Source organism: Lupinus angustifolius, chromosome LG11 (genome assembly GCF_001865875.1).
Source record: "Lupinus angustifolius cultivar Tanjil chromosome LG11, LupAngTanjil_v1.0, whole genome shotgun sequence".
Lineage (NCBI taxonomy): Eukaryota > Viridiplantae > Streptophyta > Magnoliopsida > Fabales > Fabaceae > Lupinus > Lupinus angustifolius.
In genome coordinates this window covers 485,984-509,346 of record NC_032019.1, presented here as the reverse complement: position 1 = coordinate 509,346, position 23,363 = coordinate 485,984, and the positions used below count along the sequence as shown (strand labels likewise).

At 35.8% G+C, this 23,363-nt stretch overlaps 5 protein-coding genes across 7 annotated transcripts; 3 read left to right on the top strand and 2 right to left on the bottom strand.

Moving 5' to 3' along the window:
• On the top strand, window positions 518-4,398 carry LOC109361042. The gene is made up of 7 exons (XM_019606341.1): window positions 518-878; window positions 1,619-1,759; window positions 1,839-2,204; window positions 2,401-2,646; window positions 3,002-3,094; window positions 3,395-3,595; window positions 3,938-4,398. Exons 1-7 carry the CDS (start codon window positions 558-560, stop codon window positions 4,151-4,153), a joined length of 1,584 nt encoding a protein of 527 aa, XP_019461886.1. The 5' UTR covers window positions 518-557; the 3' UTR covers window positions 4,154-4,398.
• Window positions 5,548-10,546, top strand: LOC109359546 (heat shock 70 kDa protein 16-like). 2 transcript variants are annotated; one of them, XM_019604250.1, is made up of 10 exons: window positions 5,548-5,713; window positions 5,817-7,136; window positions 7,404-7,616; window positions 8,130-8,225; window positions 8,313-8,462; window positions 8,729-8,929; window positions 9,416-9,562; window positions 9,642-9,770; window positions 9,848-9,978; window positions 10,135-10,546. In XM_019604250.1, the coding sequence occupies exons 2-10, from the start codon at window positions 5,967-5,969 to the stop codon at window positions 10,208-10,210; spliced, it is 2,313 nt and encodes a 770-aa protein (XP_019459795.1). In that variant the 5' UTR covers window positions 5,548-5,713; window positions 5,817-5,966; the 3' UTR covers window positions 10,211-10,546. The 2 variants fall into 2 exon arrangements, with proteins under 2 accessions (XP_019459795.1, XP_019459797.1); XM_019604252.1 differs by lacking the exon at window positions 5,548-5,713 and having other exon boundaries at window positions 5,754-7,136.
• On the top strand, window positions 10,219-14,729 carry LOC109359612 (heat shock 70 kDa protein 16-like). The gene is made up of 10 exons (XM_019604312.1): window positions 10,219-10,223; window positions 10,717-11,353; window positions 11,621-11,833; window positions 12,347-12,442; window positions 12,530-12,679; window positions 12,946-13,146; window positions 13,633-13,779; window positions 13,859-13,987; window positions 14,065-14,195; window positions 14,352-14,729. The coding sequence occupies exons 1-10, from the start codon at window positions 10,219-10,221 to the stop codon at window positions 14,425-14,427; spliced, it is 1,785 nt and encodes a 594-aa protein (XP_019459857.1). The 3' UTR covers window positions 14,428-14,729.
• On the bottom strand, window positions 14,929-18,757 carry LOC109359226. Its single transcript, XM_019603807.1, has 6 exons — window positions 18,410-18,757; window positions 16,398-17,709; window positions 15,906-16,293; window positions 15,528-15,590; window positions 15,320-15,439; window positions 14,929-15,273 (listed from the first exon to the last, which is right to left on the bottom strand). The coding sequence occupies exons 1-5, from the start codon at window positions 18,696-18,698 to the stop codon at window positions 15,365-15,367; spliced, it is 2,127 nt and encodes a 708-aa protein (XP_019459352.1). The 5' UTR covers window positions 18,699-18,757; the 3' UTR covers window positions 14,929-15,273; window positions 15,320-15,364.
• On the bottom strand, window positions 19,400-23,068 carry LOC109361029. Of its 2 annotated transcripts, XM_019606317.1 has the most exons (4): window positions 22,615-23,068; window positions 21,723-21,851; window positions 19,686-21,292; window positions 19,400-19,635 (listed from the first exon to the last, which is right to left on the bottom strand). In XM_019606317.1, the coding sequence occupies exons 1-3, from the start codon at window positions 22,975-22,977 to the stop codon at window positions 19,724-19,726; spliced, it is 2,061 nt and encodes a 686-aa protein (XP_019461862.1). In that variant the 5' UTR covers window positions 22,978-23,068; the 3' UTR covers window positions 19,400-19,635; window positions 19,686-19,723. The 2 variants fall into 2 exon arrangements, with proteins under 2 accessions (XP_019461862.1, XP_019461860.1); XM_019606315.1 differs by having other exon boundaries at window positions 19,400-21,292.

Sequence of the window (23,363 nt, the reverse complement as noted above, 5' to 3'; positions counted from 1 at the left end):
GATTGTACTAATGAACATGGTTTGAGGTTGACTTATAAGATGAGACATCTAAATATTATTTTCTAGGAGTATGACTGCCCAAAGACTTTTCATATCAGTTCCTTAAGAATTTAAGTTTGTACACACCATTTATCACAAGTTGTCATCAATATTCAGATTTTGCTAGCACATAATTGTGGAACAAGGGATGGTAAACCCGGTCTCAATTCAATGTCTCCATCAATTAAAAATTAACTCATAACTAAACAAAAAAAATTTAAAAACAAAATATGACATTTTTATATTACTTGTTGAAAGCCGATTGGACTAGAACAGAACTATATATGACAGAAGATCTGCATCAATGTGTGATTAAAACTTCTGTTTGTGACGTGGCTAAATAGGGACAATGGACATAGATACGGTTATACCCTTAGCATCTTTAAGAATTTTATAACTAAACTCTTAATTAATTAATTTATTTATTATGATATATAACGAAATGTTGTTTTAATTCCATCCCCAAAATATTCAAAACCTTCTTCTTCTTACTCCTTCCTTCACTTTCATTCATTCCCATGGCTTCTTTTTCTTTTTCACCATCTTCTCTTTGCACCCTTCTTCTATTATTCTTCATGGCTCTCCAATTTCTGACGTTGAAATCCCCTTTTCACCCTCGCGACCTTCTTCCTCTGCTTCCTAAGCAGGTTTCATGGCCAATCATGAACTCTCTTTACAGCGCAGTGGATATTCTTCCTGTATTCGTTGGTGCTGCTACTTCTTCATCCATTGATGACTCTATTAACTGGAAAGGTGCTTGCTTTTACGACAATAAAGCTTGGATGGAGTTTCATAATAAGAGTCAAACCCAATTTGGTGGTGGAACCCTTCATTTAAAGGTATACTCCTTTATTTTAGGTCATTTCTTTGGAAATTTTGAAGTATTTTGGAATATGGAGGGACTACTGTTTTATTTCATTTTTTATTATGAATATTTTAATTTTATGACAGGTCTAAGTTCTAGTGGTTGTTATGAACTTTTCAATTTTATTTGGAATCTGGTAACTGTGTTATTTGCTCAAGCTATGGGCTTCAAAGATAGTTAGGAACTTCAGAAATTTCAAATTGAATCGCATAAAGCATATACCGAAAGTGGTCTTATTTGTAAGGTAATTTGTAGTTTTGGGGAATAATAGTGTTTGAGAGTATCTTCAAGATCGTAGGATACTAGAGTGAATATAAAAATTGGTGTTGAGAGAGTTTTTACTTGAAGGGTGGTTTTCCGTATTCGACTCGGATTAGTCGGGGTCCGAAGTAGTTTGTGGAGCTTACTATACTTTATATCCACATTAGAGAACTTTCCACGGGATCTAGATTGTATGTTTGTATTAAGTGTTTGAGTTGTAGTTTGGTGGATTTTGGTTTTACAGTTGACTTTGAAATGTTTAGAAATTTGCCTCTGGTTGTCATGTAGATTATACATTAGAAGAGATCGAGTTCATTGGATTTAATGCCATCATTATTTTGATAACTCATAATTAGTCTTTGCCTCTTTCCAGCTCTATTCTTTTGTCTCTCTCCCTTTTTGTGCGTGTAGATTTGGGAAAACTGACTGATTAATATCTTTATGCTGATCTAGGTTAGCAGTGCTCATAGTTTCACATGCATAGATCTTTATATTTTTGCCACTCCATATCGTGTAACTTGGGATTATTATTTCCTGTCGCGGGAGCATACACTTGAGTTCAAAGAGTGGGAAGGGAAAGCTGAGTACGAGTATGTAAGTATCTTTTTTCTGGAGACCATTTTTGGTACAGTGTTGAAATAGTTATAGAGATCATTACCCTCTTTCCAATCAGGTAAAAAACCATGGTGTATCGATTTTCCTCATGAAATCTGGAATGTTGGGTACCCTTCAAGCACTTTGGGAGCTCTTCCCTTTATTTTCAAATACTGGATGGGGCGAGAACTCTAACATTGGGTTTTTGGAGAAACATATGGGAGCTTCATTTGTAGAACGCCCTCAGCCTTGGGTTACAAATGTCAGTGCTGATGATATTCACTCTGGTGACTTCCTTGCCGTTTCGAAAATTCGAGGACGATGGGGCGCTTTCGAGACTCTAGAGAAGTGGGTTAGTGGAGCTTATGCTGGACATACTGCTGTTTGTTTAAGGGATTCAGATGGGAAGCTTTGGGTTGGGGAGTCGGGACATGAAGATGAAAAGGTAAAATATTTACTTTCAACATTTATACTAAAATTAGTGCATCATATTTATCACGTTTAATATATAGTTTTTTTAATGATAAGTGAATTCTACTTGGTTGTTTGAGCAATTGAAGCAAGGTTGTTCGTCAACTCTGCACTAGCGTTTAAAGTTAAGTTGCAAGTGGTTTATTTCCTTCCTTTCTTTTTGTTTGCAGGGAGATGATATAATTGCTTTGATTCCTTGGGATGAGTGGTGGGACTTTGAACTGACTAAAGATGATTCTAATCCCCATATTGCGCTGCTTCCTTTGCACCCTGACACACGTGCCAAGTTTAATGAGACTGCTGCATGGGAATATGCACGGAGCATGGCTGGAAAACTATATGGTTACCATAACTTGATCTTCAGTTGGATAGACACTTTAACTAACAACTATCCACCCCCCTTGGATGCTAATGTGGTATTAATTTAATTAGCTGTTCTGCTTAAATTTTCAGTTTAAGTATGTTTCCCTCTAAATTCCAAGCTGTAATATTTCTGATCTCTCTTTCGATAAAAAATGTGAATTATTTTTAAACAGAATTAAAGTAACCATAATCTTGATCTTACAGAAATGCAACATGAGCTTTCTATGCAAGTTGTTGCTTCTCTGCCACCTAAACAAACTATTGCTGTTGAATTCATTCACTCTCTTCTTAAAAAGTGAAGAACAAATTCACGAAATGTGCTATCAACTATTTTCTGTGTTTGGTGTCTGTCTTCTCTTTCTATGTTCATGATTGAGTCTCTTGTGCATTTACTTTGTTGCTCTACAGGTTGCTTGTGTTATGACAATTTGGAGCCAACTCCAACCTGAATATGCTGCAAATATGTGGAACGAAGCCTTGAACAAACGACTTGGAACTAAAGTATGCCGCAATTTTTACCTGCCCCTTGCTAAAAAAAATCATTAGGATACTGATTATTTTTGGCTTATGACAGTAAATTGAATTTTTCAATTGTGTATCATAAGATGCTTGTGATGTGATCTATTCATTGACTAAGCCATTGGATTTCAGTTCTTTATTCATTCAATATATTGTTGTTGCACCTAATATTCATAACACATGGCATACTAGGCACCTCTATCTTATAATATTTTTTGATAATCTGGAATTTCACCATTACCTAAAAATGAATGACCCATATTACTTTTTGTGTTTCTACAGGGACTTGGACTTTCAGAAGTTTTAGTAGAAGTTGAAAAACGTGGATCATCTTTTGATGAACTCCTGACAATTCCCGAACAGGATGACTGGATCTACAGTGATGGGAAGTCAGCTTCTTGTATTGCTTTTGTACTTGAAATGTACAAGGAGGCAGGATTGTTTGATTCAATTGCTAGTTCTGTTCAAGTGACTGAGTTTACGGTGAGTTTGTCTGGCAAATTTGATTTCTGTCTTTTGCATTCCAATATTATAGTGTTTTTTATCCGACACAGTTTAAACAAACGATGAGATATCAAATGTGTATTTGGTTGTGTATTTTTTCTGTGCTCTTACAACTAATTTGAGCTGAACTGTAGTCAAATTTGTACTAATGCAAATATGACTACTGTATTGATTAGTGTCCTTCTCCTCCTTCAATAAATTTAAAAATGAAACCAAGTTGTTTGTATGGCAGATATCAATTTACAATCAATGACTTCGGAATTTACAGAACTTTTTTAGGTAGTTTCTTGACCAGGTGCATATGGACTTATTTTTATGCAGATAAAAGATGCTTACACTCTGAATATTTTCGAGAACGATTCTAGTCGGTTGCCGAAGTGGTGCAATGATGGAGATACAGTGAAGCTTCCTTATTGTCAGATTAAAGGCAAGTATAGAATGGAGTTACCTGGATACAACAGCATGCAAGCATATCCTCATATGAATGAAAGGTGCCCATCTCTTCCTCCCAAGTACCAAAGAACCCAGAATTGCTAGCATTCTTCAATTATCCTTGGGATGACTGCTTCACCATATTTTGTGTCCTCTACACTTTGTATACAGATAATTGAAAAAAATAAGTACAGACAATTCAGTATTGGTTATGGTCTTACATTAGAACATTTTTAAGTAATTTGACCATCTTGGTAGTAGATAGATTGAACATAATGTACATAGATGGGGCTTGATTTTCTGTATACCATGCAAGATTGAGTTGGATGAATATTTATATCATTTATAAAGTGTATTATAATTTCCAACTTTGAGCAATATAACAGTTCTGAAATATGATAGAATCATTAAATCTGTAAAACTTGGATAATAATTTCACCCCTTTTAGTCATATTATATTATGATTGCAGCCAATTGTGATTAGTGCACAGCTGAATGGTAAGAAGACCAAGAATTATGTGAAGAATGGGATAATCATTAGAGTGTAATATCTTCACACTGATTAGTTTAAGAATTATTTGAAAAATGAGATAATCATTAGAGTGTAATATCTTCAAGACTCGAAATAGCATATGCCATCATCTATATATACTAAGAGGTTAACTTAATGATGAAGGTCTTGTAAAAGATGCAAGTTGAAGGAGATAGATGTTGTGTCGTTAGCTAAAGAAACAAATAATATCAGAATCGGATAAAAAAGTATTTTGATATTTTTGAAATGAACACAATTTTCCATTCCATCATAAATCAACTACTAAACAAATATAACATCATAACTAAAGTCATACACATGGTGTGTTTTGCAATTGCTTGAGCATGGTTAGAAGAAAATTGTATATGAGAAGGTGAAGCAGGTTGAAACACTTTATATTTTCTATGTCATTTATTATGTTTTCTTCACTTGTCACCATTAAAAAACTTTCATTATTTGTACTTCTTTTTTTGTTTTCAACTATATATTAAATTAGAGTAAGATTATATAATCTTATCATATTCAACAAAATTAAAAATTTATTACTTTTATTTTGATGTACTATTTAATTGAAGTTTTCTTTATAATAAGAATTGCAAGCATAACATTTTTGCTATTATAATTCTGTTCGGTTGAATGAGAAAAACTTGCATGGAGACGTATGTATGTGAAAATAATCAATTAAATTTTGCCAACACATTAAAAATTAAATAATTAAAATTTAATCATAAATAATAACACTAACACATATAAATACACTTATTATATATATCTTGTTGCAAGTTTTTCTCTCCTTTCATACATCCTTGTCAAAGACATAGATAGCACTAACCATTGAAGATGAGACATGTTAATTAACAAAGTTCACGTAATAATAACATTCATGAAAGTGAATTAAAACATAAAAGTGAATTTTAAAAGAGAAATGAAATCCTAAGAAAATGGTAGACCAATGACAAATTCACTGAGATGGCGATTTTGTCTCTTCACCATCACAATTTCAATATGCAAAATCCCAACTCCAAAACATTTTACCATTCTTCTTTCTTCTCCAAAACCAACTTCAGGTTTCCATCTTTCATTTTCTTCTTACATTCAAACCATTTCTTCACTTTCATACCTTACAATTTGAGGTAACAGTAACCCATAAATGTGGTTTCAGTTTTACATTATATTAATAGAAAGTTCTCATTTTGATGTGTTTGTTTGCTTTCAACCCTTTTGTTTTGTTTGTAGTAATAGCTCTGGGTGAAGCATAGTTTCTGATACAGCTCTATGGAATCTGATAAAGTTTGAATTTTGGATTCTTGGCCAAGTAGAGTGGGTGAATTAGATTGAATTAGTTGTTTGCATTTGAAGTTTGGTGAAGGGATACACTGAGTTGAAATGAGTGTTGTTGGTTTTGACATTGGAAATGAGAATTGTGTCATTGCTGTAGTGAAACAACGTGGGGTTGATGTTTTGTTGAATGATGAATCCAAACGTGAAACCCCTAGTGTGGTTTGCTTCGGAGATAAGCAACGATTTTTGGGGTCAGCCGGTGCTGCTTCTGCTTTGATGCACCCCATGTCCACAATATCTCAAGTGAAGAGAATGATAGGGAGAAAATTTGTGGACCCTGATGTTCAAAATGAGTTGAAAATGTTTCCTATTGAAACTTCTAAAGGCCCAGATGGTGGCATTTTGATTCACTTGAAATACTTGGAGGAGACACATACATTTACTCCGGTTCAAATACTAGCAATGCTCTTTGCTCATTTGAAGACTATAACTGAAAAGGATTTGGGGACCACTGTTTCAGATTGTGTAATTGGGGTTCCATCATACTTTACCGACTTGCAAAGATGGGCATATCTTAATGCAGCATCAATTGTTGGGTTGAAGCCTTTGAGATTGATTCATGATTGTACTGCAATTGGTCTTGGCTATGGAATTTACAAAACAGATTTTCCTACCACGGATCCAGTTAATGTTGCATTTATCGATATAGGTCATTGTGATACTCAGGTTTCTATTGCTGCATTTCGGGCTGGGAAAATGAAGATACTTTCACATGCTTTTGACAGGAGCTTAGGGGGGAGAGACTTTGATGAGCTTTTATTCGGTCATTTTGCCGCAAAATTTAAGGAACAGTACAGCATTGACGTGTCTTGTAGTGCCAAGGCATGTACTAGGTTGCGTGCAGGATGTGAGAAGTTAAAGAAAGTTTTGAGCGCAAACTCAGAGGCGCCTCTCAACATTGAGTGCTTGATGGATGAAAAAGATGTTAAGGGCATTATCAAGAGGGAAGAGTTTGAAAATTTGGCATCAGGCCTACTGGAGAGAATATGTATTCCTTGCAACAAGGCTTTAGCTGATGCAGGCTTGACTGCAGAAAAGATTAGTTCTGTTGAGCTTGTTGGCTCAGGTTCAAGGATTCCTGCGATATCTACATTGTTAACTTCTGTATTCAAGAGAGAACCCAGCCGAACGCTGAATGCGAGTGAGTGTGTAGGTCGTGGTTGTGCTCTACAGTGTGCCATGCTTAGTCCTATTTTCTCTGTCAAAGAATATGAGGTTTGTATATTAAAACAAGACACAGATTTTTATCTTATCTATCTGATATATAGTGCAGATTGGATTTTTGAGTTTGTAGATACTTAGTGATGTAATAGTTATTAAATGACTTCAGTTGCTACCTAGGTTTATTTTCTTTCTTTTGTATGTCTACTTCTCATTTTTATATCAATTTGAACTTAGATATCATATACCTTTCTTTGTAGTATTTTACAAGATATTGTATTATTCTTCATAAAAGTAATGTAAGTTCTAATGTTATTTCAGGTCCAGGATTCTATCCCTTTTTCTATTGGATTTTCGTCAGACGAAAATCCAATTTATACAGGACCAAATAGTGTACTTTTCCCAAAAGGACAAACCATTCCAAGTGCTAAAACCCTAACATTTCAGTGCAAAAATTTTCTCCATTTGGAAGCATTCTATGTTAATCCGAATGAACTGCCACCAGGGACATCTCCTAAGATTAGCAGTTTCACGGTATGCCTGCTTTAGAACTTACTTATCAACATCCTATGCACATTTCTATGTGATTTATGTCTCCTTACTTTTCCTTATTTCTCTCTCTCTCCATGCTCATTCCTCTTTTGTGTGTTTCACGAAAGGCATGCAGTATAGCCTCTATAAGCGTTTTCATTTTCTTAATTTTTACTCTTTGATGCTAGACGATTTTGGTGCAGTGTGCAGAAAAGGAAATTTATTAGTGGAAGGTAGTCATGACGACAAGCAGCAGCTTTCACTTCTTATCTAGCACCATTTTGTTATCTACGTTTCCCCGACAGAGAGAGATGACAATCTCCAAAATCTAGGATGATGACTAATATACATTATACATTAAAAGACTTGTTATTACAAGAACAGTGCAATAATGCTATAACTCCAAATAGTTACGAGATATTGCTGCTCCTTGTACCAGTGATTAAGAAAGTGTGATTTGTTATGCATGTCCACACCTTATATATGCTCACACATATTTTTGTTACTTCTATTCAGATTGGTCCGTTCCATGGATCTCATGGTTGTAAGACAAAAGCTAGAGTTCAATTTCAACTAAATTTGCATGGCATTGTTTGTATTGAATCAGCTACAGTAAGTACGAACTCTCATTTTTATCTCTCCACGCTATTATTTTTGTGATAGATCTTGCTATGTACATCGACCATTTTATGTCTTCAGTTGATCGAAGAGCGTGTGGATGCTTCAGTTACAACAGACGACCATCATTCAAATTTTGAAGCAACGGATACTGAACTCAATTCTAAGACAGTTGTAAATGATACCGAAGATACTGTTAATAAAAGATGTGGATCTCCACATGCTTCTGCAGTAAGTACTCTCATATTGCCCCCACACCCCCATGAAAGACCTTAGATGTCCGAGATTTATAGTAAAACATCCTCCAGGCATGAAAAACTGTAAGGCTAAATTTCATTATCTGGGTATATCTGATGTTGAATTCTGTGACATGGCTGACATGATTTATTATTATAATCTCCGTAATATGGATCTGTACATTTTTATCTTGTTGATATTTTTTCGTTGCAGGTATGATTCATTTGTGTAAATGAAATGTTACTATCATGCATTTTCAGGCTGATGGTACAAGAGAAGATAAAACTAACAGAAGGCATCATGTAGAAGTGAGTGAGAATATTTACGGTGGAATGACCAAGGATGAGATATTGGAAGCTCAACAAAAAGAACTCCAGTTGACTGAACAGGACAGAACAATGGAGCTAACTAAAGACAAGAAGAATTCCTTGGAAGCTTATGTCTATGAAATGAGGCCTAAGGTACAGAGGTTAAATATCATCATGCGATAAAGACATGACTTGTTTTTATGATTCAGATGTTTGGTTTATGCAGTCAAGCATTTCATCTGCTACAATATATAATCGTCCATTAGATTGTCCTTTTTTCACCCTTTGTTTTCATATCTTTTACTGTGAGGTGCTCCTTTTTCTAAAACTAAATCTTTAGCTTTCGCTACGATAATGTGGAAGTACTTAATGCACCAAAAATGTCTTATACTCACTGTAGATTGGACTTTAATGACTGGTTATCAAGTCTCATGAGTAAATGTATAACTTAAACTAAGATTGTGAAGCTGGTGATGCTTTACTATTATAATTTTCGACCAGTTCTGCATAGGATCTTAAATTTAAATTTTTATACAGTCGTGTCATTGATTTTATAAATAAAGGCTTTCTTTCTGTGTTTGAGCACTCTTTTTTTCTTCATAGTCTGACATTTAAGTTTTTTCGCATATTTGTGAATAGCTCTTCAACACATATCGGAATTTTGCAAGTGATCAAGAGAGGGATGATATATCTCGGGGCCTGCAAGAGACCGAGGAGTGGCTCTATGATGATGGTGAAGATGAAACCCTGCATGTGTATTCTGCTAAACTTGAATATCTAAAACAGGTTTAATTTTGTTTTAGCTTCTCTAATATCCATGTTTCCCCTGTCATACTTCTTGTTTACCTTCTCCCTCTTGCTGTAGCTGGTCGTTCCAATCGAGAATAGGTATAAAGATGAAGAAGCAAGAGCCCAAGCTACAAGAGATTTACTAAGTTCCATCGTAGAGCGTCGCATGTCAGCAAGTTCCCTTCCACTCCAAAATAAAGAACAGGTACAAAAACAAATAGCCATATAGGTGAACAAATATTTTGTTATATCAGCTATCAAGTGATGATTTTATTGTTTCAGATCATCATTGAGTGCAATAAAGCAGAACAGTGGCTAAGAGAGAAGATGCAGCAACAAGATTGTTTGGCTAAGTGCTCTGACCCAGTATTTTGGTCAAGTGATATCCAGAGCAAGACAGAGGAGTTAAACTTGTATGATTTCCCTTTCTGTTTTCCATTTCAAACTGTATAGTACTGTAGTAGGGTACTGTTGCAAAAACATTGTTAATCTGCTCTAATTAACACATTTATCATTACCCTTTGATTTTATCTAAAGACTAATGAATTTTCTATTTTGATGGGTCTAAGGGTGTGCCAACAGATATTGGGATCCAAGGGTTCTCCAACTTCAGAAGACATGCAGAATACTCCTAATCATCAATGAAGACAATAATGATGTGATTGATATCCTCATGAACTGAAGATCTAAATTTTTATCAGCTTATTGCTTTTGGCCAGTGTAGTTACTTTTTCATATTTCTTCTTTCTGTTCTGGAAATGATTCTTAAACACCAGCTGATTGCATTTGGTTAAGCAGATGATTTTCGCAGCCTATTTTACAGAAGCTTTAGGCTTTATATTGCGTTTAGTAGTAGTAGTATTACCATATAAATGCAATGTTGTAATCCTTTTCTTACATTACAATTCTAAAAAGGATGTAATGGTTTAGAGAAGATAGATAACATAATTGCACATATCATTTGTGAACATGTTCATCAATCTCTTGCATGTCCATATTCAAGTTTACTTACGTCTGCAGGCTTCATTTACTTAGAACACTTGAGATACAATATCTTCATTTGCTCAAACCATTTTTTATTTCTTCTCCCCGTAACATACTCGGAAAAAAGAAAACAATGTAGTATTAAGTTATTAACAAAGAATAAGAAGCTCACGCTATGGAATTTACAAAACAGATTTTCCTACCACGGATCCAGTTAATGTTGCATTTATCGATATAGGTCATTGTGATACTCAGGTTTCTATTGCTGCATTTCGGGCTGGGAAAATGAAGATACTTTCACATGCTTTTGACAGGAGCTTAGGGGGGAGAGACTTTGATGAGCTTTTATTCGGTCATTTTGCCGCAAAATTTAAGGAACAGTACAGCATTGACGTGTCTTGTAGTGCCAAGGCATGTACTAGGTTGCGTGCAGGATGTGAGAAGTTAAAGAAAGTTTTGAGCGCAAACTCAGAGGCGCCTCTCAACATTGAGTGCTTGATGGATGAAAAAGATGTTAAGGGCATTATCAAGAGGGAAGAGTTTGAAAATTTGGCATCAGGCCTACTGGAGAGAATATGTATTCCTTGCAACAAGGCTTTAGCTGATGCAGGCTTGACTGCAGAAAAGATTAGTTCTGTTGAGCTTGTTGGCTCAGGTTCAAGGATTCCTGCGATATCTACATTGTTAACTTCTGTATTCAAGAGAGAACCCAGCCGAACGCTGAATGCGAGTGAGTGTGTAGGTCGTGGTTGTGCTCTACAGTGTGCCATGCTTAGTCCTATTTTCTCTGTCAAAGAATATGAGGTTTGTATATTAAAACAAGACACAGATTTTTATCTTATCTATCTGATATATAGTGCAGATTGGATTTTTGAGTTTGTAGATACTTAGTGATGTAATAGTTATTAAATGACTTCAGTTGCTACCTAGGTTTATTTTCTTTCTTTTGTATGTCTACTTCTCATTTTTATATCAATTTGAACTTAGATATCATATACCTTTCTTTGTAGTATTTTACAAGATATTGTATTATTCTTCATAAAAGTAATGTAAGTTCTAATGTTATTTCAGGTCCAGGATTCTATCCCTTTTTCTATTGGATTTTCGTCAGACGAAAATCCAATTTATACAGGACCAAATAGTGTACTTTTCCCAAAAGGACAAACCATTCCAAGTGCTAAAACCCTAACATTTCAGTGCAAAAATTTTCTCCATTTGGAAGCATTCTATGTTAATCCGAATGAACTGCCACCAGGGACATCTCCTAAGATTAGCAGTTTCACGGTATGCCTGCTTTAGAACTTACTTATCAACATCCTATGCACATTTCTATGTGATTTATGTCTCCTTACTTTTCCTTATTTCTCTCTCTCTCCATGCTCATTCCTCTTTTGTGTGTTTCACGAAAGGCATGCAGTATAGCCTCTATAAGCGTTTTCATTTTCTTAATTTTTACTCTTTGATGCTAGACGATTTTGGTGCAGTGTGCAGAAAAGGAAATTTATTAGTGGAAGGTAGTCATGACGACAAGCAGCAGCTTTCACTTCTTATCTAGCACCATTTTGTTATCTACGTTTCCCCGACAGAGAGAGATGACAATCTCCAAAATCTAGGATGATGACTAATATACATTATACATTAAAAGACTTGTTATTACAAGAACAGTGCAATAATGCTATAACTCCAAATAGTTACGAGATATTGCTGCTCCTTGTACCAGTGATTAAGAAAGTGTGATTTGTTATGCATGTCCACACCTTATATATGCTCACACATATTTTTGTTACTTCTATTCAGATTGGTCCGTTCCATGGATCTCATGGTTGTAAGACAAAAGCTAGAGTTCAATTTCAACTAAATTTGCATGGCATTGTTTGTATTGAATCAGCTACAGTAAGTACGAACTCTCATTTTTATCTCTCCACGCTATTATTTTTGTGATAGATCTTGCTATGTACATCGACCATTTTATGTCTTCAGTTGATCGAAGAGCGTGTGGATGCTTCAGTTACAACAGACGACCATCATTCAAATTTTGAAGCAACGGATACTGAACTCAATTCTAAGACAGTTGTAAATGATACCGAAGATACTGTTAATAAAAGATGTGGATCTCCACATGCTTCTGCAGTAAGTACTCTCATATTGCCCCCACACCCCCATGAAAGACCTTAGATGTCCGAGATTTATAGTAAAACATCCTCCAGGCATGAAAAACTGTAAGGCTAAATTTCATTATCTGGGTATATCTGATGTTGAATTCTGTGACATGGCTGACATGATTTATTATTATAATCTCCGTAATATGGATCTGTACATTTTTATCTTGTTGATATTTTTTCGTTGCAGGTATGATTCATTTGTGTAAATGAAATGTTACTATCATGCATTTTCAGGCTGATGGTACAAGAGAAGATAAAACTAACAGAAGGCATCATGTAGAAGTGAGTGAGAATATTTACGGTGGAATGACCAAGGATGAGATATTGGAAGCTCAACAAAAAGAACTCCAGTTGACTGAACAGGACAGAACAATGGAGCTAACTAAAGACAAGAAGAATTCCTTGGAAGCTTATGTCTATGAAATGAGGCCTAAGGTACAGAGGTTAAATATCATCATGCGATAAAGACATGACTTGTTTTTATGATTCAGATGTTTGGTTTATGCAGTCAAGCATTTCATCTGCTACAATATATAATCGTCCATTAGATTGTCCTTTTTTCACCCTTTGTTTTCATATCTTTTACTGTGAGGTGCTCCTTTTTCTAAAACTAAATCTTTAGCTTTCGCTACGATAATGTGGAAGTACTTAATGCACCAAAAATGTCTTATACTCACTGTAGATTGGACTTTAATGACTGGTTATCAAGTCTCATGAGTAAATGTATAACTTAAACTAAGATTGTGAAGCTGGTGATGCTTTACTATTATAATTTTCGACCAGTTCTGCATAGGATCTTAAATTTAAATTTTTATACAGTCGTGTCATTGATTTTATAAATAAAGGCTTTCTTTCTGTGTTTGAGCACTCTTTTTTTCTTCATAGTCTGACATTTAAGTTTTTTCGCATATTTGTGAATAGCTCTTCAACACATATCGGAATTTTGCAAGTGATCAAGAGAGGGATGATATATCTCGGGGCCTGCAAGAGACCGAGGAGTGGCTCTATGATGATGGTGAAGATGAAACCCTGCATGTGTATTCTGCTAAACTTGAATATCTAAAACAGGTTTAATTTTGTTTTAGCTTCTCTAATATCCATGTTTCCCCTGTCATACTTCTTGTTTACCTTCTCCCTCTTGCTGTAGCTGGTCGTTCCAATCGAGAATAGGTATAAAGATGAAGAAGCAAGAGCCCAAGCTACAAGAGATTTACTAAGTTCCATCGTAGAGCGTCGCATGTCAGCAAGTTCCCTTCCACTCCAAAATAAAGAACAGGTACAAAAACAAATAGCCATATAGGTGAACAAATATTTTGTTATATCAGCTATCAAGTGATGATTTTATTGTTTCAGATCATCATTGAGTGCAATAAAGCAGAACAGTGGCTAAGAGAGAAGATGCAGCAACAAGATTGTTTGGCTAAGTGCTCTGACCCAGTATTTTGGTCAAGTGATATCCAGAGCAAGACAGAGGAGTTAAACTTGTATGATTTCCCTTTCTGTTTTCCATTTCAAACTGTATAGTACTGTAGTAGGGTACTGTTGCAAAAACATTGTTAATCTGCTCTAATTAACACATTTATCATTACCCTTTGATTTTATCTAAAGACTAATGAATTTTCTATTTTGATGGGTCTAAGGGTGTGCCAACAGATATTGGGATCCAAGGGTTCTCCAACTTCAGAAGACATGCAGAATACTCCTAATCATCAATGAAGACAATAATGATGTGATTGATATCCTCATGAACTGAAGATCTAAATTTTTATCAGCTTATTGCTTTTGGCCAGTGTAGTTACTTTTTCATATTTCTTCTTTCTGTTCTGGAAATGATTCTTAAACACCAGCTGATTGCATTTGGTTAAGCAGATGATTTTCGCAGCCTATTTTACAGAAGCTTTAGGCTTTATATTGCGTTTAGTAGTAGTAGTATTACCATATAAATGCAATGTTGTAATCCTTTTCTTACATTACAATTCTAAAAAGGATGTAATGGTTTAGAGAAGATAGATAACATAATTGCACATATCATTTGTGAACATGTTCATCAATCTCTTGCATGTCCATATTCAAGTTTACTTACGTCTGCAGGCTTCATTTACTTAGAACACTTGAGATACAATATCTTCATTTGCTCAAACCATTTTTTATTTCTTCTCCCCGTAACATACTCGGAAAAAAGAAAACAATGTAGTATTAAGTTATTAACAAAGAATAAGAAGCTCACGATGTATTCATTTCTTTTCAAATGAGGATCATCATCACAGGCTATTGTTTTTTGAACCAAATGTTGAATAAAAAATAGGTAAACAGTAAATGAAAGAATCATTGTGGAATGTGGGTTGTGAAGAAAAGGTGAACCAACATTCGAAGCTGCAGTTTGATGGTAGCAAGACGTATGTGAAGCAATGACCACTTGCAATGATTTTTTGCATTTGAAACCTCATTGAGCATCAAGTGCAAACTCAAACATCATGTTGCATGCCAAATTGCCGGATTTCGTGCCCCCATGGGAAACATGATACCAGAAGTTTATGACAGTAGAATACAATCTAACGTGTCTGGAGTAGGATAATGGTAGGGATAAGATAAAAATACAAGCAATTTACAGGATGAGGACCAGACGGGGAATAAATGCCTTGCCATCAAATGTTTAGCTTCTCTTCTTTGAATTTGTCTTCTTGGCACTTGTTTTTGCTTTTGATTTCTTGAATCCTGCTCCACTCTCCTGAAAGAATCAAAGGCTTTCATTGCCATTTCCATCCAAAAGGACAATAAAAAATCATAATAGTCTGTAAGACTGTAAATAGATGTACCTTTCGATATTGTTTATAAGCATTTGGGCCTGTTAACTCCTGCCCACTTTTGCTGACATAAACCTGCAGTGAGAGGATACAGAATAAGAGTGATATTTGGTTTGCCAAATCAGGGGATTCAAGATAACTAAAACAAAGATTCAGAGAATAAATTTCTGGATTATAAATCATCAAATTCACATATTGGACTTTGCGGTATGTAATGTGAAAGTGATATTTCATTGCATCTATATACACTTATGAGTGTTGCATTTCATTTTTAAATTATATTGCAAATCTATCATACTAGGAGCATCAAAAAATAAAATAAAATCCACCAGGTAATATCATTAAGGCATTAAATATATTTTAGATTTTTCAAATTATCAGTAGACATACCTTTCTTCCATCAGATGTATACCAATGACCAGAAGATTGAGCACTCGCTTGAACACGCCTTTTTCCTGCATCCTTTGGCATATTGGAGCATCTTTTGGGTTCCACCCAGTTTGAAGAACTACAAGAAACATTTGAAGAGGTTGATTTCTCTGTTTTATTTTTACCTTTTGACACATTGCTCCTGCTATTTCTTTTTGTGGTTTTCTGTCTAGAAGATTCTCCATTGCTAAATGGGGAACTAATCTTTGGATCCACCCACCCCCCAGAAGCATCAAAGGTTTCCTCCACAGTCAAATTTGCTGATTTGCTCGCCCCCCTTATTGAGCTGTTAGCAAAACCTTTTTGAGTTTCATGCGTTTTAGAAGCACACGTGCAGCCAAATTGTCCCCTGGAATCAAAATGCACAAAGAACTTATTATAACTTGCAGAAATATTTCTTTTCAATCATTACCAAAGGATAAAAATGGTGGGATAAGAAAATAAAATATTTACACGTAATCTATATGTGAGACATTAGGTTGTTGATTCACTCTGTTGACACCAAGCGGAGAAAAATTACACAAGCGCCTGTGAACTAATTGCTGAATTCTTGGAACCTCGTGGAAAAAATAACGATGAGCAGGAGGAAGAGGGCCAGATGACTCCCATAGTTGTTGATCCTTTTGGCAACTAGAGTTAACCCCAAAATACATTTCAGGGTGACTTTCTGATATATCAATCCCTGAATTCTCCACTTCTTTGTCCTTGGCAGAACGAAAGTATTCTTCACATACCTCATTAAGGGCAGGTGTTGGAATGGAAAAATTCTTCAGGGGAGAAAAATATTTCAATAGACCCTGACCTCGTTTCATATCAAATGGCATTTTTCTACTCTTTTCAGAGGAAGTCACAGGTTCGCTTTGGTTATAAGCTGCGTACTTTGAGCAAGGGTCAATTTTATGGGCAGCACTAACATCTTCATCTACTGGGTCATCAGAATCAGAATCGATCAATTGAAACCTTCGAAGAGGACTACTTGCGAACTTTGGAAATAGGAATGCACTCTGTCCCGTTTTCGTCCTAGCAGAACCACTGTGTTCAAAAGAATTCACAGCTGTGCTTTTTTTACATGTTGCATCCTTTGAGTAGGGGTCGATTTTCTGAGCAGCGCTAACATGTCCAACTGCTGGGTCATCAGAATCGGAATCAATCAATTGAAACCTTCGAAGAGGGCTAGATTTTAACTTTGGAAAGTTAAACCCACTCTGTCCCATCTCCATCCTAGCAGAACCATTTTGTTCAATAGAAGTCACGGGTTTGCTTTGGTTATATGTAGCCTCCTTTGAGCAGGGATCAATTTTACGATCAGCACTAACATCTTCACCTACTGGGTCATCAGAATCAATCAAATGAAACCTTCGAAGAGGACTAATTGTTATCTTTGGAACCTTTAACGCACTCTGACCCATCTCCATCTTGGCAGAACAATTTTGTTCAAAAAAAGTCGCGGCTTTGCTTTGGCTGTGTGTTGCCTCCTTGGAGCAGGAGTCAGTTTTATGATCAGCATTAATATGTTCACCCACCGGGTCATCAGAATTAGAATCAAGCAATTGAAACCTTCGAGAAGGGGTAGTTGTTAACTTTGTAAACGTCAACCCACTCTGGCCTGTCTCCATCTTAAGAGAAATGGGAATATCTGAAGCTTGCTTTCTTTTTCTCTCCCTAGAGTTGCTCAATGAATAAGGAGTTAAAACTCCACAACCCTTCAATGAAACTTTTGAGCTGCTACACACAGAATGATTCCGTGCTGACCAACATGCATGTGCTAATGTCACATTAAAAAAAACTTTAAAATCAAAATCAATCATTTCTAATCAAAGACATAATTTAAAATCTGCCAGCAGAAAACAGAATCACAGTACAATGACTGAAACATTAAATGCTCATAAAACTTGATTGATTACAACTATATCCTCTTCCAGATGATGCAGTTTAACACTATATATTTATTTGAACAGATGAGACAGGTTAGACATTCTAAATTTTTAACTAGGGGAACAATAATATTTAACCCGGATAAGTTTGGTTCATGTATGCAAGACACCTTGACTGGAAGAAATTGTTGTGTACACCTTTCAGTTCTGCTATATCAAAATCTCTATACTCAACACTACCCAGCTCATCAACAGTGTTAGGATTAAAATGTTTTGAATTGAAAACAACTTGCAATCAAAATGTTACTAAGAGAGCACTTGAATGGGAGTAAAACATGATTTTCCCCTAAAATTAAGCAAAACAAAACAAGCCATAACTTATTTGGAAAAATTACACTAACCTCTATGAGGTTTGATTTGATTACACTCAGCAACCTCTTGTTTCAGTATATATTAGATAAGGTGTGAGTGTGATAACAGCATAAACCTCAACACATAAAACTGAATTGTAAATAAGTTTAGGATAAAAAAGATTAATGTTAAGAAGTTGAACAATCTGAGATTGGGAGAAATATTAACGTTTTGTGTTACCTCCTTGAACAACATCACCACCATCATCAACATCATCTTGAGAGGAAAACTCTTGAATGTCATCGTCGACATCAAAACACAAATGCGGAGGAGCTCGGCGGAGGCGCTTGAGGATGCGGCGTGGAGGATCGGGTCCGGTTTCTGGATCGGAGTCAGGGACCTGTGGGGGGAAATCCTCGTCGTGGCGGTGGTGGTTATGGTGTGGGGAAGGAGAAAGAGGAGGGGATTGGTGAGAATCGAAAGAGAGATCAAACCCTAGAGAAAATGAGGGAGCTGCGAAATCCGCCATTAGAGGAAAATAGAGGAAATTGAAAAGGGAGAGGGAAAATGAATGAATTGAGCAATGGTTGAGGAATCACTGAAAATTGAAAACAAAATATTTTGGCGGGTGAGTGATTAGTGATTTATTTTAATTAAGAATCGTTCAATTTTAACCAAATTCCACAACTTTTTCCAATATTATTACATACTCTGTCTCTTCTTTCCCTTCCATACTTTTAAATCTTCAAATATTAGTCAAAAATAGTTTTTCCTGTTTTATTCTTATTAAATTATTATGCCAATATAGACATTTTAGTAAAAATACTGCAAAACAATAACGTTGGAGGAAACAAAGGCAACCAAAAAATATACAGTAATACAATTTTTAGTACCACTAATTGTAATTCCTCACATTTTTGATAAGGAATTAACTTCTTTCAAGATTCATGGTTGTCTCTTTCAACAAGTATCGCTCCTACGACAGTTGACACGTAAAAGAAACTGAGCACATATGATATTCCATGGTATGTACCAATCCATATGACATGAGTTATGATTAATTGAAAGATATAAATTTAAGTTAAAAGTTTAATTATTTAATATTAAGTAGCACAAATTATGGATAGAAGATGTACCTGCAATTATAAAGTCAAAATCCTGAAAAGATAATGATACATTTATAATTTATGACAATCTGTTTTCCATGTTACAACATAAGCCACATGCTTACTCAAAAGACCCCTACATAAAATGAAGCAAGCAACTGTCATTACATATTACAAAGCAACCTATTTCCCAAGATGATTATTTGTCACATAGGGAATCAAAATATTTGTTACAAATCAAAATATGAACGATAATGAAGAGCTGAAGCACGAGCTAGTCTGAGGCAGAAAATGTGCATTTATTCATGGCACCCCATCACTTCTGAGCAGTATAGTTAAGCCATAGCAGCATATTTGCACTTTGACAATTTAAAATGAGTTGCTTCTCTGTCTGCCATTCATTCTTGAAGTTATACAGGTGGGCCATGTATGAACAACATGCTCATATCTAATACTTCTGTTTAAGAACGTGCCGCAACTGAAACTTCTGGCTTTCCATCCTAGCCTCCAAAAGTTTGGATTTCAAACTACTCTTCAGTGTATTGCGAGGAATGCATCCTTTCATACCTCGATGTGATTGTGGATTTCCAGACTCAGGAGAGCTCAACTGGTATAGAAGGTCTTGAGGACTTAGTCCGCCTTTACCTAATCCATGATCAGGAGACATGATTCCCACCTTAGATAACTTTTCATTTGAAATCCTCCCATTCATTCCCTCCATAGAGATATTATTGTAATTATCCCCATTGTTTAGGCCTGACCTCCAGAGCCTCGCTATGGACGACAACTTCTTTGACTGCTTAGTTGGTATGGAGCACACTTCACTAATTTCGGTTATTGGTGTTTCCTCACCTGCATTTTGTTCCCATTCCAGCACACTCCTCCTCGAGACATTAATCTCCCTATTATTCCTGCTCAAAGATTTGTCACTCCCTTCTGGTGAATAGCTTGAGCCCTGATCCTCAGCATGGCTCACAGTTTCCCATCCACTTTCCTCTCCTTCTATATCACCATTGTCGTCCATAAATACATCAGAATGTCTCTTAATGCCATCTTTACTTACTACATTGGCTTCAAGACTCACCTTGTGAATATTTGAGGCATGACTAGCGGAACTGTGAGAAACACATGGCTCAATATCCCTCTCATTGGGCTCACCAAAATTTGCATCTTCAAAAATGTCAAAAATATCAACTGAATTAGGGGGCTCATATGAGAATCCCTTGATGTCTTGAATGTTCATTGCAGCAGAAGCTCGTTGAAGTGACTGTGCTTCTCTCATCTCCTTGGAGTTGGGATCCATGCCTCTTGACTTAATTAAAGATTCTAAATCTGCTACAAGTTTATTCATCTGTGAATACTTTTCTTCAAGAGCAATTTTTGCATCTATCAACTTCATTTGAACACGTTCCTCACGCCAAACTTCAGCCATCTGTAACATCCTTCTCTCTTCTTCCGCTTCTTCCCTAAATTTGAAAGATTCCCTCTTCAATGCTTCAACTTCAGCCTTGTCTTCTCCAATTTCCTTGGCAAGCTCATCACACACTTCCTCGATCAATTCTCTGGCCTTCCTTTCCTTCTCGTAATCCTGCTTGTAGCGCTTTGCTGATAGTTTGACATCTGCCAACTCATTAACCAATCTCGAATTGACAATTTCAATCCTTTGCCGACTTTTCCTTTCTCGGTTTAACTCTGATTTGATGTCATCAATGTATGCACGGATTTTCTCATGTTCTCTGCTTCGCCATTGGACCCTTTCCTCACTTACCTTCTTCAAGTAATGTTCAAGTTTCTTCTTGGAGGAGCAGCGTTCGGTCTCAAGCTCCTGAATTCGCGAGCGTGCCTGCTCCAGTTCAGCTTCAAGAGCAGATACAGCAGATACAGCACTTACCTTATGGTCAAGAAGTTTCATCTGGCTGTAGATATGTTGCGCCACGTTTGATGTTTTTAAACATAAAGGATCCCACTTTGTTGCACCCTCCATTTCAGTGTTGGAAAACTGGAAAGGAGGCTCAGGCTGAAAAACACAAAACGGGTCTAGAATTAGCACTTTAATTGTTTACTAATTCACTTTTGGCAAGTAAAAGCAGGACAGCTTTAAACAATTTCCTCAATCATAAACAATTCATCCTACGACTAATATTTTAAATGCTACATTTACAAATTGTGTTTACATGAAACATGTAAAAATATTTTATCCATGCCCTTCTAAAAATCTTACAATAATGCATATAGCATCCTTGCTATGATTACAGTTTGATATCATATCTCAAGGAAGTGGCATCCTTTGACATAAGCACAGAACTATATGACTAAGACAGACATTTGCACAGCTAATGGTAAAATTCTAACTTGAGTTACGTATACGACCTCCACTCAATAACCCCAATTATAAATGGTTGTTAACATTTCAAATGATTTTATTCAACTGATAAGAAACATCATACCTCGCAGAAGTGTCCACTTTTTGTCCCAGAGATGGATCGCGGACTTTGAGATATATTCTTCAGATCATAACCATGAGTGGTGCCATTTGGATGACCATGGAATGGGAGGCCTACATGGCCAATTCCATGCTGCAGATGAGTCACATCAGTGATTAGATCAAAATAGAAACCTATCAAATTTATATGCCAAGAAACCACAAAGATCTGATAATGATGCAAACCATGTGAACAAAAATGAGACAACAATAGCAGTATCAATGAAAACCATTTTTTTAAGAGGAATGCATGGTTGCATAGACATCTAATAACAGAATCTCATCCATAAGGAACACAAATCAGCAAAACCAAATAAAGTCACAAATTAAGCATATAAAAGAACACAGATTTGCAAAGCCAATATTAACAATATAGAAGGACAACAGATATAACATAAACCAATAGATTATCAACAGTACACAGTCACAGACAAACCCTACTCAACTCATTTGCCCAATCATCACAAACAACAACATAATTAGGTTTCCATTATAGCCACATCAATCATGAGCAAACTAAATCAAAAGATGTAGGTTTGAAATAATAATTTATTTTTTTAGTTTTCATAGAAAGTCAAATCCATAAATCTCAACTCCCATACTGAAAGTTACGCAATGATGATAAGGATTGAGTATCATTATCTCGCACTTCAACACAATCATAGACACTTCAAAATCAAGCAACAATAAAATCAGCAGAAATTTCAAAACCTAAAATAATGATAAACTACATAAACTGCAAAATAAAAAATCTGAAATCAGAAAAAACAAATGAAATGCATGATGCAAAGCTTCACTTGAAGATAAAACTAGCTAAAGATCTTGAAGCAGCTACTACAGAAAAATCGAAATCCAACCTGAAGTCCCAACCGATCCTCAGTCCTCCGGCAACCATTCATGTCCATCTCCGGCATATGCAACCGCCACAGACCGGCGGCGAGCCTCCGTGCCGACACAGCAACATGAGTCCGGTTCTTGTTGTTGTCGGAGTTCCGGTAAGTTCTCGGAACGGAGGGTGCGAGCGACGAAGAGTTGGCATGAGCTTGGTCATTGATCTTCCACTTCAAGAGAGGGGTTTCAGGGCGGCTCCGTTTACCGGTCGGAGCCCCGAGTCTCTTTGAACGGGTTGTGATGGGTTTCCGTTTATGGAAAGGGTTGTTGAGAGAGTGAATATCACCTGAGTGAGAAGGCGCGTGGTGAGAGTTGTAAGGAATCTTCATAATGTGAAATGAGAATGAGACATTTAGAGAAGAATAGAGAAGAAGAGAGTGTGGGTTCAACAAAGAAAAGAGATTGGTACACTCATCATGTACGAATACAAATCTGCATGTTTTATCATATATATAAATATGCAATTCTTAAATATCTTTACTTTATGTCATTTATGATGTAAATGAAATGAATGGCCTAGTGATACATGTATGATGTATCCCATAATAGGACTAAAATTAAAAAAAAAAATGAAACATATATATAATAATAAAATCAAAATCTAATATTGGTCAAGTATGAAATTACAATTTGAAATTAATTTCACACTAAAATTTAATTTAGTTTTAAAATGATTGATCTACTCACACATCTATCCCCTAATAGGACTAAAATT

Coding starts and splice junctions, on each gene's coding strand:
- LOC109361042 (XM_019606341.1), top strand. CDS start 558: ATGGCTTCTTTTTCTTTTTCACCATCTTCTCTTTGCACCCTTCTTCTA. Junction 1,760..1,838: donor GGAAAGCTGAGTACGAGTAT/GTAAGTATCTTT, acceptor CTTTCCAATCAG/GTAAAAAACCATGGTGTATC. Junction 2,205..2,400: donor CGGGACATGAAGATGAAAAG/GTAAAATATTTA, acceptor TTTTGTTTGCAG/GGAGATGATATAATTGCTTT.
- LOC109359546 (XM_019604250.1), top strand. CDS start 5,967: ATGAGTGTTGTTGGTTTTGACATTGGAAATGAGAATTGTGTCATTGCT. Junction 7,617..8,129: donor CTAAGATTAGCAGTTTCACG/GTATGCCTGCTT, acceptor ACTTCTATTCAG/ATTGGTCCGTTCCATGGATC. Junction 8,226..8,312: donor TTTGTATTGAATCAGCTACA/GTAAGTACGAAC, acceptor TTATGTCTTCAG/TTGATCGAAGAGCGTGTGGA.
- LOC109359612 (XM_019604312.1), top strand. Junction 11,834..12,346: donor CTAAGATTAGCAGTTTCACG/GTATGCCTGCTT, acceptor ACTTCTATTCAG/ATTGGTCCGTTCCATGGATC. Junction 13,780..13,858: donor AACTTGAATATCTAAAACAG/GTTTAATTTTGT, acceptor CTCTTGCTGTAG/CTGGTCGTTCCAATCGAGAA.
- LOC109359226 (XM_019603807.1), bottom strand. CDS start 18,698: ATGGCGGATTTCGCAGCTCCCTCATTTTCTCTAGGGTTTGATCTCTCT. Junction 16,294..16,397: donor GTCTCACATATAGATTACGT/GTAAATATTTTA, acceptor TTTTGATTCCAG/GGGACAATTTGGCTGCACGT. Junction 15,591..15,905: donor ATACATCTGATGGAAGAAAG/GTATGTCTACTG, acceptor CTCTCACTGCAG/GTTTATGTCAGCAAAAGTGG.
- LOC109361029 (XM_019606315.1), bottom strand. CDS start 22,977: ATGAAGATTCCTTACAACTCTCACCACGCGCCTTCTCACTCAGGTGAT. Junction 21,852..22,614: donor AGGATCGGTTGGGACTTCAG/GTTGGATTTCGA, acceptor ACTCATCTGCAG/CATGGAATTGGCCATGTAGG. Junction 21,293..21,722: donor AAAGTGGACACTTCTGCGAG/GTATGATGTTTC, acceptor TGTGTTTTTCAG/CCTGAGCCTCCTTTCCAGTT.